The sequence below is a fragment of the Orbilia oligospora genome, assembly GCF_000225545.1.
Source record: "Orbilia oligospora ATCC 24927 unplaced genomic scaffold scaffold00081, whole genome shotgun sequence".
Lineage (NCBI taxonomy): Eukaryota > Fungi > Ascomycota > Orbiliomycetes > Orbiliales > Orbiliaceae > Orbilia > Orbilia oligospora.
In genome coordinates, this window is record NW_011645638.1 from 965004 (window position 1) to 977339 (window position 12336).

At 46.3% G+C, this 12336-nt stretch overlaps 4 protein-coding genes across 4 annotated transcripts; 3 read left to right on the forward strand and 1 right to left on the reverse strand.

The window, feature by feature from the left end:
* Nucleotides 1-1380: 1380 nt before the first annotated feature.
* On the forward strand, nt 1381-5380 carry AOL_s00081g283 (uncharacterized protein; the record flags this gene model as incomplete). Its single annotated transcript, XM_011125100.1, has 4 exons — nt 1381-2244; nt 2314-2536; nt 2595-5094; nt 5161-5380. The coding sequence occupies 4 exons, from the start codon at nt 1381-1383 to the stop codon at nt 5378-5380; spliced, it is 3807 nt and encodes a 1268-aa protein (XP_011123402.1).
* Nucleotides 5381-6082: 702 nt separating this feature from the next.
* Nucleotides 6083-7305, reverse strand: AOL_s00081g284 (uncharacterized protein; the record flags this gene model as incomplete). The annotated part of the gene is made up of 3 exons (XM_011125101.1): nt 6083-6705; nt 6766-6941; nt 7067-7305. 3 exons carry the CDS (start codon nt 7303-7305, stop codon nt 6083-6085), a joined length of 1038 nt encoding a protein of 345 aa, XP_011123403.1.
* A 1407-nt stretch (nt 7306-8712) lies between these two features.
* Nucleotides 8713-10271, forward strand: AOL_s00081g285 (uncharacterized protein; the record flags this gene model as incomplete). Its single annotated transcript, XM_011125102.1, has 3 exons — nt 8713-8908; nt 8978-9894; nt 9969-10271. 3 exons carry the CDS (start codon nt 8713-8715, stop codon nt 10269-10271), a joined length of 1416 nt encoding a protein of 471 aa, XP_011123404.1.
* A 549-nt stretch (nt 10272-10820) lies between these two features.
* On the forward strand, nt 10821-12336 carry AOL_s00081g286 (uncharacterized protein; the record flags this gene model as incomplete). Its single annotated transcript, XM_011125103.1, has 2 exons — nt 10821-11262; nt 11360-12336. The coding sequence occupies 2 exons, from the start codon at nt 10821-10823 to the stop codon at nt 12334-12336; spliced, it is 1419 nt and encodes a 472-aa protein (XP_011123405.1).

Here is a 12336-nt window from a genome sequence, read left to right on the forward strand (position 1 = left end):
CTCATATGCCATTAAGTATGCATACCATACGGTACCAGGTCAATTCCGTACGTGTGAATTACGAGCCACGAAAACGTGCACCGGGACCATGGCACCACCACACCACCTTAACACCCGCCACAGACGATCGACTGGACCGATGCTATAGCTATCAGGTGCGTGGCATATGACAGACGTTATATCCTCGATCAAAACCCCCTTTAAAGCTTTTTTTTCTTTCTAGAATAACTAAATGAAATGAAACTAATGTATAACTGAGCTCACCAGTTAGCTCGAGCTGTCTATGCAGCTAAATGTCTTACAGATGCAACTGGTCAAAAACGCGAGATTCTTTTCCTCTACCATGGCCATTTAATCAAACACGAACTGCCCCTGCATAGCCACTGCATTTGAGAACAAATCGATCGTGTCGCTGCGGATATTAACTAGATCAGGCAGCTCACCTATGGCAGCTCTGCAAAGCTATGAGGTACCATCCTTTCTGTTTGCTGCACACAGCTGCACAGCTAGCGCTGGCCAGTCTCCTAGCTCCTATATGAATGTCGTCAGTCACCATTATCTACAAACTGGATAAGTCCTTGATACCGGTGTGTCAAGCTCTACAATTCGTGATGCCCGCCTCAATTAAGAGGAGCCAGATGATTTCCGAGAGACCCATTTCTTATGCGGTGAATATTAATATATAGTTTATGATTCGAGTTAATCTCGGGTTGAGGGCCAGTTGTGACAGTCTACTGACCGTGGTCTAATTATCGTCAGACTCTTTGACCCAATATTAATATAAACATCATCCATAACACTGCAAAATTGCTCGAAAGAGCAATTGCCTTATTCGAATATCATAATGTCATGGATATCGCCGATAGCTTCTATCAATACCATTCCATGGATCCAACCCGGGTTAAACATGAACACCGGCATACCTATCGCCCGGCAAAGTACGGAGTACGGAGAACCCACCAAGCCAAGTACCTAAACTCTTAGTCGATATTTTATGATTTGTCTGACTGCGAACGAACCTGCAAGATTTCATCAAAGAAGCCCCTTCGAATCAACCAGCTGTTTAAACTACATTACGCGAACTAATCGCGTCGCTGGAAGATATTAAAAGCAATTTGACTGCCGTTTCGGGTAAAATTACATGCAGACTTCCTGCATGCTGCACTCCTCCACCTGAACCCGAACTAAACCACCTTCTTTGTCGGCTGGAATCAGAAGAAACCAGGATACGAAAAAAAGGATCATGCGCAGCGCCCTCGAGAAGAAGTCTTTTAATTTCGGCGCGTCGTTCCAGAAGAACAAAGAAAGAAGCATAGCAAGCAAGCATAGCAAGCACAGCAGGCAGCCAGGCAGCCAGGCAAGCAAGCAAAGTCAGCAAACATGGCTGCGATCTGGCGGGTGAATAACCATCAAGGCCTCCCTCAGAAGTACTCCCACTCCCGCTCTTTATCCTCTCCCGCTGCCGCCGCTGGTATAGATACAGGTACAGACGCAGCTCCAGGTACAGGTACTTTTGCTGCCGACTGTCCTTCTCCCTCTACTTCTGCCCCTGCTGCTGCAGAGAATCACGAGGATCTCGATCTCGACCTCATCGACCTCATCCCGCCATCGACTCCTCCCCAACAGTCGCTGGTGCTGCTGCATTCGCCTTCGAAGCGTCGCATCTCTCATCGCCAGTCCCCCCTGCGCATCACCACAAACAACAACAACAATAATCTGATTAATCCTAGTCCTGGCAATATTGGCAATATTAGCACCACAACCGCCACTACAAACACAACCTCAACCTCGACTAATAATCATCCGGACGAATCCCCGACATCGCAGCACACGACTACCTCCTACGCTACCCTTTCCCTTTTATCAGCTGTTGGTTCGGGTTCGGGTCGTCGAAAACTCAAGGAATTCCCTGGTTTAATCCCTCTCTCGCGCTACTTTATCCCACCATCCAGCACTTCCACTACTCCTGTCGCAGGAAACACTCCTACCACACCGACTCGTCCTACATCGGCCTTGGACGGTGGCGCAAACGTGGATTCTTACAACGTGAAAACAATTGGGAGCGCTTTCGCCACACCCAACATCTCGCCTACAAATACCACCTTCAAACAAAGAGACGAAGAACTTGGTGCGCAGTCCGAGGGTGTACAAACTGATGATACAAACATGGAGCAACAACCGCCGGTAGCGATAGTTGGTGATCCGGAGCCATTGATGACCCAGGATTTACTCAATTTCTATAAGGTATGGGAATGGAGCTAAGAGAAAAATTCTCTCGCTATCGCCACGCTAACAGCGCTAATTGCCATATAGAACCGACTTCATGAGCTCGAAAAATCCTCTCAGCAAGAACTTCTAGAACGGATCTCCGTCCTCCGTGGCTTTCTTCTCGAACATCATGATGCTACAAACCGTCTCGAGCGCCAGCTTCATGAGCTCCAGGAGGAGAATTTATCTCTCTCCCAGGAGCTTCAAGGAACCGTCAAACACAAGGTGGAGATAATTGCTCTTCAGAAAGAAAATGAGGTTCTCAAAGGTGAAAAACATATAACTCTAGGTCGCAAAGTAGTCCAATTGACTAACATAATAAATAGAAAAAATCGACCAGCTCTCAAGGAACCAAGACCTATCTCCTTACCACCCCGCCCCAATTCCCAGCCCGGACCCTTCCGTAGTCTCTTCAGCGAAAGAGGAGCCCCACGAAATTGGTTACGAAAAAATTCAGACACACTACGAAGACTTGATCTCCCAACTACTTACCAAATTCACAGAACAGTCCGCCGCCCGTGTATCTGAACGCTCCCTCGCTAACCAGAACATCGACCAACTCAACGACCGCTGCAGACGCCTCGAGACTGCTGTCTCCGATTCCCTCAAGGACACTATTCTCGAAAGAGGAAAGCGAGTCGGGTTGGAGGAGAAATTGAAGGAAACGGAAGAAGAACTCAATGTCAGCGTCTGGGAAATGCAGAGCCAAATCGAGATTTTCGAAAGACACATCAATGAAAGTCGGATGAGTCCTGAGGGGTTACAAACTGTTCTTGAGGAAGGAGCGTTTGGACTTGACGGGACTGACGATGAAGAATTCGGGACTATGATTCCTCCGGAGATGTTCGATGATCTACCGGATGCTGGAGTGCGCAGGTCTTCGACTATTGGGTCTATCTCGCCAAAGAGGATACCTGGATCCATGTCGCCCAGGAAGACACCATCTCCGACAAAGCAAAGACGAACCCCGAGCCCTACGTCTAACGTTCGAGATTCTGGGGTGCAAACTGAGGAGGAGTCGGCCGATGCTAGGGATATATCTGAGTTGCGACAGGAGCTATCGGATATGATCGCAGACAGGCGGGCAGAGGAAGAGGACCTTAAGACGAAGAGAGCGGATCTAGAAGCCACTTATGAAAAGTTCATTGGTATCATCGAGCAGGCTAAGAGTCGCGAAGATGAATACAGTAACCTCAAGGCCGAGACCGCGGAATTGAGACACCAAGTCGAGGATCTCCTTGAGCAACATGAACTAGACCAGGAAGAGCTTTTGACGAGGCAACATGATTTGGATGCCATGTTTGAGCAACTAGAGGGGGCTTTGAAGCAAGGGGTTGCGGATAAGCAGGAGATAACGAGGGTTAAAACGGAGATCGAAGATTTGAGGAAGCAGCTGGAAGAAGTTGATTCTGTCTCCATCATTAGAGATGATTCAGAGATAAAGGATTTGAAGCTGCAGATTGAGGAGCTGAAGAAAGAAAAGGAAGTACTTGAGGAAAAGTTAGAGAATGCAAGTGTGGAAGTGCAAGCGTTGAAGCTTTTAATCGAAACCCCAGACCATGAGAAGGATGAAGAGAAAAAAGAAGAGAAGGAAAAAGAAGACGAGAAGGAAAAGGAAGAACCACAAATTCCGACTGAAGAAGTCAATGGGCTCCGAAAGAAACTTGAAACCGCAGACCAAGAAATCGCCTCACTTCGCACCCAAATACTAGACCTCGAACTCTCGAAGCTTACTGCCGAAAAGGAAAAATCACGGAAAGAAGGTGAAATCAAAGTTCTTCGGGAACAGCTACGCACTCTACTCAAAACCGACAAAACTTCAGAGTTGAATAAAACCCGAGAGGAACTCGATGATTTACGCAAACAATACGACCAGTTGGTTTCCGAGAAGCATAAGGATGGTGATTCTCGACAAGAAAGGCGTCTTGAGCTTGAGAGTACAAAGCAGAGACTCCAAGATATACTGAGAATAAAGGAGCAAGAGGCTTTATTGCATCAGAAGGAAGCGGACGCATGGAAGAGGAGGGATGATGAAAGTCAAGTGGAGTTGAAGAAGGTTTCTGGACGGTTAGCAGAAATGGTGGTAGAGGTTGAAGGACGGAACGAGGTTATGAAGGCCTTGAACGAGACGATTGAAAAGTTGAAGGATGCAGATGAAGTCAGTGGGCTAGTTATCGAGGGAGCGAAGAAGAAGATTGGGGATTTGGAGAAAGAGTTGGAGAAGTTCACAGATCTTGAGTCTCAGAAAGAATCCGCAGAAAAAGAACTAGCGAAGTTGAAGACTCTTACGGAGAACCTGGAGGATAAAATGAATAAGCATGAGGCAGCTATCTACGGAGAGGAAGATGCGGAGAAGATTGAAGAATTAGAACGCCAACTCGCCGAAGTCAACGCACACTTGGAAAAAGTTATCGAAGAAGCAGACATCGAAATTGAAGCTCTGTCAAAAGACCTCGAGGAAGCCAAAGTTCACACCGTGGACATCGCAACCGAAGCCGAAGACCGAATCACCACGCTTGAACAAGAAATCGAGGAGCTTAATCGGATCCCAGAAGCTCTGAAACAGGCAGCTGAATCAAGAATCAACGAATTGACCAATGCTTTGGATGTTGTCAAAACCGCTGCGGAAGAGAAGATCATTCACCTTGAAGGCATGCTAGTCGAAACAAAAGATTATGCAGAGAAACAAGTTAATGCGGCGGAGAATGAGTTGAAGAAGTTGGAAATGCAGATGAAGGTTGAGGAGGCCCGAGCTGCTGCTACAGTTGCAGCCGCCAGTGAGAGGGTTGCAACATTAGAGAAGCAGCTGAGGACTTTTGAGGCTTTGTATGTTTCCTCTGTCACCCTTTTCAATTTTATTTTCAGCAACACCTTGCTAACCTTGATATATAGGAAACGACATAAGGCGCAGGATGAGTCTGATCTACAATTACTCAAGTCACACGTGGTTAAAATTGAACGTATTGCGTTACAATACCTCCCACTCGAGGATTCGGGCATGTTAATTGCGATTGATGAGTTGAAGAAGAGTCATTTGGAGACTCAACAGAAGCATAAGAAACGCAGAAAGAAGGAAATGATTTTGGCGGAGAAGAGCGGAGTGCAGTTGTAATGATTTTGACACCCCAAAGACGAAAGGGCTATGAGTGCAATGTTTTGAGCGATCCCTTGATAACTAACGAGGCTATGATGCATGCATGAGTTTTGCACTTTCTTGTATAAAACAAAAGGTTAGATATGGTATGGCGTTTCTTCTCTTCCTCTTTTTTTGCTCCCCCTCACCCTATTTTTCTATCTGAGGACTTATTTTTGGGTTCCACATATCATTTCATTGGAGGGTTATCATGATATTCTTTTGGATACCTTTTTTCTTTTCTTTTGAGGCTGGAGTTTGAAATTCTTTTTCGGGATTTTAATTTCGGATGATAATTTATTTCTACTTCGTTGTATATACTTCATTTTTTTTTCTCGATCTTTCTTTTCGGAGATATCTGGACTTGGAGGGGGATAGTTTTGTGGGTATTTGGTCCCTGTATATATTCACAAGTGTTTTGATATTTGCCTGTTCTTGCAATTAATATCCTTAATCAAGAAACCTTTATGATGAAAACTTATCGAAGAAGCCTGTTGAGCTGTTTCGTTCTAGATCCTGATGCCTCTGCCCACACGAGAAATATCGAAACAATGTATAGATAATTCTTGACAATGGAACGAAGCAGCTACGCTCCCACAAAGCCAAGAAAAAAAACACTGATGCAGAGAAAAAGAATCAAGATGTCTAGTCTAGCACCCCTCCAAATGATCCAAAGCTTCATCAAACCGCCCACAAATTCATAACATGCCGATTTTCCTGCATATGTTTCCTCAACCCCTTAACATCCAAGACAAACTCCATATCTTCAGGGATATCTGATTCGTCGAATCTAAAATCAAAGGATTCACCGAATATTTCTTGAATCTTGAAGGTTATTTTTTCCTCTTCTTTCTGGTGGTCCCATGGACGGGGGAATAATATAACTTCATCTGTTAAACGGCCTGTTTTCCAGTTTTTATCATAGCGCCAGACGTCCATTCTTCCTTGGATGCGGATGTTTCTGTTGTTATTAATACTGAGGGTGTTTTGGCGAGGTACTTGTTCTTCTTCTTCCCCTTCTTCCTCTCCTTGCTCTTCAGCATCTTTGCCGGTGGCAGCTGGGGAGAATAATGCGAGGATTATGACTTGAGTTTTTGCTTTACTGTGGGAGAACCAGAGGTCGCGGGAACGGTAGAGGTCGTGCCAGTGACGGAGGAGTTCGGAGGGGGAGTTTGTGGGTGAGAAAGCGTAGTCTATGACCACAGGTGGGAATTCGGTATCATGGTTTTTTTGGTTTGGATAGATGGAGAGTGCTGGGGTTAGGAGGAGGGTTCTAGGGATGACCGGGGAGAGGATTGGAGAGGCTGTAGGTTGTAAGTATCAGGAAGTACCTAGTATTAATATTGTATATATGCGAGACTTACGGCAGTAGGATAGCATTTGAAAGTCCTTGCTGATGGATTTGGAGATACCGCCGATGTCTTTGAAGGAATCCCAAATCCACATTGTGAATTTGGACCTGAGAGCTTCGGCTAAGGCTTCTCCTGCTGGGTAGGAGAACTTGAATTGGACAAGGCGGTGTTTATAGTTATAATTCAATCTAGGCAGGGGTGGGTATCAGTTAGTATATATATACGTAGAGATACATGATTAAACACAGAGTATGTACACGAAGAATAGTACATAATCCTGAGTATATATTGACGAAGAACCAAGGGAACGTACCTTAGACGATAAAGTTGAAAATCAAAGAGTTTCTGTTTATACCAGCTAACTACCTGTTGAGCCGTCCCCGAGGAGACATTTCGGAACTCGATGATTTGGCCGTTTACGTATCTGGCACCATGGAGAATAGGATTCACTTGACCGTGTATTTTGGTGAAGTTTGGGCCTTCAGGTTCAGGTTTAGTTTGTTTGTCGTCAACCTCCTCGGATGCGGGATTTTCCAGAGGCGGAGGTGACATTTAATATAAGTGGGATCAATAGAGTCGTCTACTGTATATGAGACAAGCACCCTGGTGATATATAGTCGGTATATGTAAAGTAGGGGGGGTAGCGGGTGTGTGTTGAGGACACTAATGGACGACGTTAAAGATTTCCTTTTTGGGATTGGATAGTTCTGTGAGTAGCTGGTCAGAGCCCCATTAAATAACTCCTCCCGCGCATTCTTCGACACGGATATAATACAATTCTTCCTCGAGAGCCATCCACAGCTTCAATCCCCCCAGAACCCCCGCCTCGATCAAGTGAGTCTTCGTCCCAAGCCCCCAGAAAATCAAGGATCTAGGATCCGTAAACCGTGTTGGGAAGTGTGACATCTTGCTAGCTCCTGCAGCCAACGGTAGCCAAGCCCGACTAAGACATCGGAACGGCATCTCCTTTCCACATCTCATTCGCGCGTTCTTTCATGCACAGGACCTGACTGACCAGACCGACCCAGCCCGTCGCTACATTGCACTACTTGGTATAGCTACACCGCCGTCGAAGAACTCTTCTCGTCATTATTGCCCATTCGCCTAGTTGGGTTTTTTGCCCAACCTTTTTTTTGCCCACGCTGCTTCTCGTCTGGGTCGGTATAATTGGCACACAGCTGCACAGACCCTTGTGATACCCGCTCAGCTCTTTTCTTTTTTGATCCTTTTTCCTCTTTTTTCCTCTTCAATATGACAGGCTTGCTGGTCTTTCCCGTCGCCTCCACTTCCAGCTTCATCGACGTGGGTATCCATCGCGATCGCGTGGGTCGGAGTGATAATCCGGAATACTTCTTACCTTTGGACAAGGATCAAGCGTATGATTGGGTCTTGAGGAGGAGCTTGGAGCGAGGTAAGTTTTATTTTATTTTCCGGTTTATTTATTTATTTTTTTGATGCTTCGTATTCTGTTCCCTATATTTGCCAATGGTCATGGCATAATACTATTCGGGTGTCATACCGGTTCTTGTCATTAAGGTCCACTAGCTCCATTCATGGTTGATGACACGAAGGAATTCATGCCTTACGTTGTGTGCCAGTTTGCCTTGGGGAACGTAACCTCCAATGTCGAGCAACCTTAATTTTTTTCTGGCCCATTGCGACGGTGGTGGGTGCTTTATGAAACCAATCCTTTGTGGCTAACTGTTACATCACCATCTTCTTTGACGGACACCAGTCTCCGACACGCGCGCGTATAAACCTCAAGTTTGGCCCTCGGCGCCCCTCTCAGAATCCGTTGCTAGGTCTCGCGTTCCATCAAAAAGACACTTTGAAGAGTAAGAGCCTCCTCCAACAACTCTCTCCTTTCACCAACCACCCCCTTGCCTGAGTACTTTTCAGTTCTCATCGTTGCTAACTAGCTCTAAATTGAACAGCTTCAGCATCGATTACACACCAGCCATGGCAGACCGTCGCTCCTCGCGTCGCATTGCAGCGGCTTCTTCTCAGCCTTCAGCTGCTCCTACCCTTCAAGCCCAAAATTCGCGGGGTACGAGATCTAGCGTGAGGAAGGAAGATAAAGATGATAGTGCTGTCTCACAACCTTCCACCCGTTCACACACTAGGACCGCATCGGTGGAGAATCTAAAACCTGGTTGTAAGTTGGCTTTATTTCTCTCTCTCAAATTCTATAGAACATGGGCTAATCGCCACCCTTTCGAGGTAGTGGCCAAAACTTCATCAAACATTAGGAGCGTCCCAGCCGGTCGAAGCACCCGTACATCTGCAGCAACAAATACTAGATCGCAACCATCTCGCACATCTGGCCGTTCACAACCCACTAGAAATGCTGCGACAACATCTACAAATACAAGGAGTAGACGACGATTACCGTCTAGTGATAGCGAGGACGATGATTCAAACATTGATATCGCGGACGACGACGACGTTGAAGCTAGTCAAGAATCTGAGGAAGAGGAAGAAGAGGAAGAAGAGGAGGAGGAGTCTGAGCCTGCTCCTAAACGACCTTCCCGTGGCGCCGGAACAAGACAAATGCCGGCTAGGAGGGCTGCTAAGGCGGTCTTTTCAGACGAAGATGCACCTGGAGAGACGGACGATGGAATGGATATCGATGAAGAGCCGTCATTGGTTGTTCCTGGTACAGTTCGTGGGAAATTAGCAGTAGCTAGTGAAGACGAAGATGCAGAGGGAGAACCTGATGAAGACACTATTGTTGTTCGAGCACCGACTGCGAAGGCAATTCCGAGATCTGTACCGATTCCGAAGATTGTGGAACCGGAGAGCGACGAAGAGGACGATGACGAGGATGACGATGAAGAGGACGAAGATGATGAAGATGCGGAAGGCGAAGATGCGGAAGGTGACGATGACGAGGAAATGGATGATTCAATGATGGCTACGCCTGATATTAGCCGACCCGATACACCAAATCTTAAAGGCTTGACCAGAAGGCAATTAGGGAAATTTGATTCGGTCTATGCCGCAGATTTAATGGAATTGCCAGATGACTTTGGAACTACAAAGAAGGCAGCTCCTTTAACCGCTGCTGAGCAGGCTAGCCGCCGTGCTGAGATGGCGAGAAGAAGGAAGAACCAGAGCGAACAGCGAAGGGAAGAGGAGAAGGTAAAGAGATGTTTCCGGTTTCAATCCAGATCCTTTCTACGAACCCATGACTGACATTACTTTCTACAATTTAGATGGAGACAATCAACAAGCTTCTTAAACGTCAAGCTACGAAGGTTAATCGTCGCAGCCAAAAGCAATTGGAAGACGAGAATGCGGCGGATGAAGTCGCTGAAGCGGGAACACCAGAGCCTACTGAGTCTCCGAAGATGATTAGATGGGTCAGCAATAAAAATGGAAGCTTTGTCGGTGTCCCACAAAATTGGCTAGACGCTCCAGTTGGTACTGTTTTCAAGAAACAAGATGTAGCTTGGAGGAGAGGTATTAAAGTTGGACTCGTAGAGGAGCTTCCTGATGAGACTATGACTGGAGTTTAGATGATTTTTGATTGTACTCTATGGTGCTATTATAGCTTTCTCATGGTTCCGAAAAGCAAAAGAATTAACGAATGGAACTCAATATTCTCGATGTCCACTTATCATTAGTTCAGGATCTGGGTACTATGCTATGCTGAGGGATTATGACAGATCAGAGGCGACGGGGCCATCCTTGCTCGCTGGCTTTATCGGCCAACAGGTCTTAGAACCATGGTTCTAGATTACTGCAATGACCCGCTTTCCTAGATTAAGTCTACGTGCGTCACGAATCCTTTCAATGTATTGTGACTCTCTTTGTTTGCGAACCATTGTCGCCATTCCCTAGCTATTAACCCCCAATTTAAACGCTATCTTGCTCTCTCCGGGTCTTGTAAGACCTCAGAGTTTTAGATTCCATCATTCATCGATGTCAACCAGTCGACGGTTGTCCGCAAAATCCAACAATTCCCAACCACCTACAACGCATCAATAACCCGAACAACCGGAAGTACCTTTCGGACTCAATATACCATAGTTTCGCATAAACCAAAATATCGATGTCAACAAAAGATGCCACCAGCAATAACCACCTTACCTTCCGAACTAGTTTCCCTAATCCTCACACACCTTTCCCTGCGTGATACTCTCTCCCTCCTACAAACCTGTAAATCCCTCTACCCTCCTTCTCTCCACCATCTCTACTCGACGCTTCACCTCTGCGATCGAATACCCGGGAAATATCGCGGACCACCATGTCCGCCGTTTACCCATAACCCTCTCCGTGCGGTTGGAAACGATGGGTGCAGGGCTTTAGCCCGTACTACCAATGAATTCGAGAAGCGGGAGGAAGTGATGCCGGGATTTGGGTATATTAGAGGATTGGTTTTGGAACCCGAGGTTTTTGCGAGAAGTACGGCTTGTATGACTGATGGTTTGCTGAGAGTGCTTGGGGATAGGATTGAGGAAGGTGGGGTGGCGGTTCGGTGGGTTAAGGTTAGTGTTTGGGGGAGTTGTGAGTATTTTCCCGATTCCCTTTTTATTACTATTTTTTTTTAATACATTGTTCTTGATGGAAGCTAAAGTCAAACGGTTTTTAATGTTGGTGGTAGACCTGGAAACTTCAGATGATCCACCTACTGGAATTGAAAGATTCCTAGGGATTTTGAAAAGGTATTCTGAAGGGAAGCAGGCGGATGAATTTAGCATTATCCTGGATACGAACTTTATAAGTTCCATCTCGCAATGGTTTAAACCCAAGTGTTCCATATTCGACTTGATCGACTTGGAAAAAGTCACAAGTCTGGATCTACTGATATTTCTTCACGACGATGAAGATGAAGACGGCTTCCGACTGTCTAGTAGCGATGAAGATGAAGATGACGACGACGACTACGGCGACACCCACGAAGATGCAACTGGCGAAAGAATCAGTTACGAGGATAGAATACTCGAAACTATCGCCGGAAAGCAAGCGACAGATCTCACCGCACTTCTAACAAGGACAGTGAACCTACGAACACTAAAACTAGCTACGGACAACGAAGAACGCCAGTATAGCCCCCCACCGATAGAAAGAATGGCTTCACTTCTGAATAACCTCCAAACCGCATTTCTGGGCTTAAAACAACTAGAATGGCTCTACCTCCGCGGCGAGATGTTCCATCCATCATACTTCATCACCCCACCACCAAAAGTCAAAACCCTAAAGATCAAATGCGTAGTAAGCGTCGCCTGGTGGAGACGCTTTGCAAACGCGGAGTTAAAAGGGGTGAAGGAGTTGATTATCTACAATTCGAAGGTGGAGACTGCTAGCTGGATGAGTGAATTGGATAAAGATGATTATGAGATTGAACAGGATGATGATGAATATGGAATGACGTATGCTGCGACGCCGAAGGAGTTTGATTTGGGTAGTGTGAAAGTTGAAGGGCTTAGAGAGTTCTGGTTGCAAGGAGGGTTTAGGCCACGGGATTTGGGGGAGTGTATTGCCAAGGCGGCGAAGGGGGGTATTTCAATTTTGGGGGACCTGTCTGCTGTGCCGGAGGGGGAGGTTTTGAGGGGTCAACGAGAGGGGTTGGGATCTTAG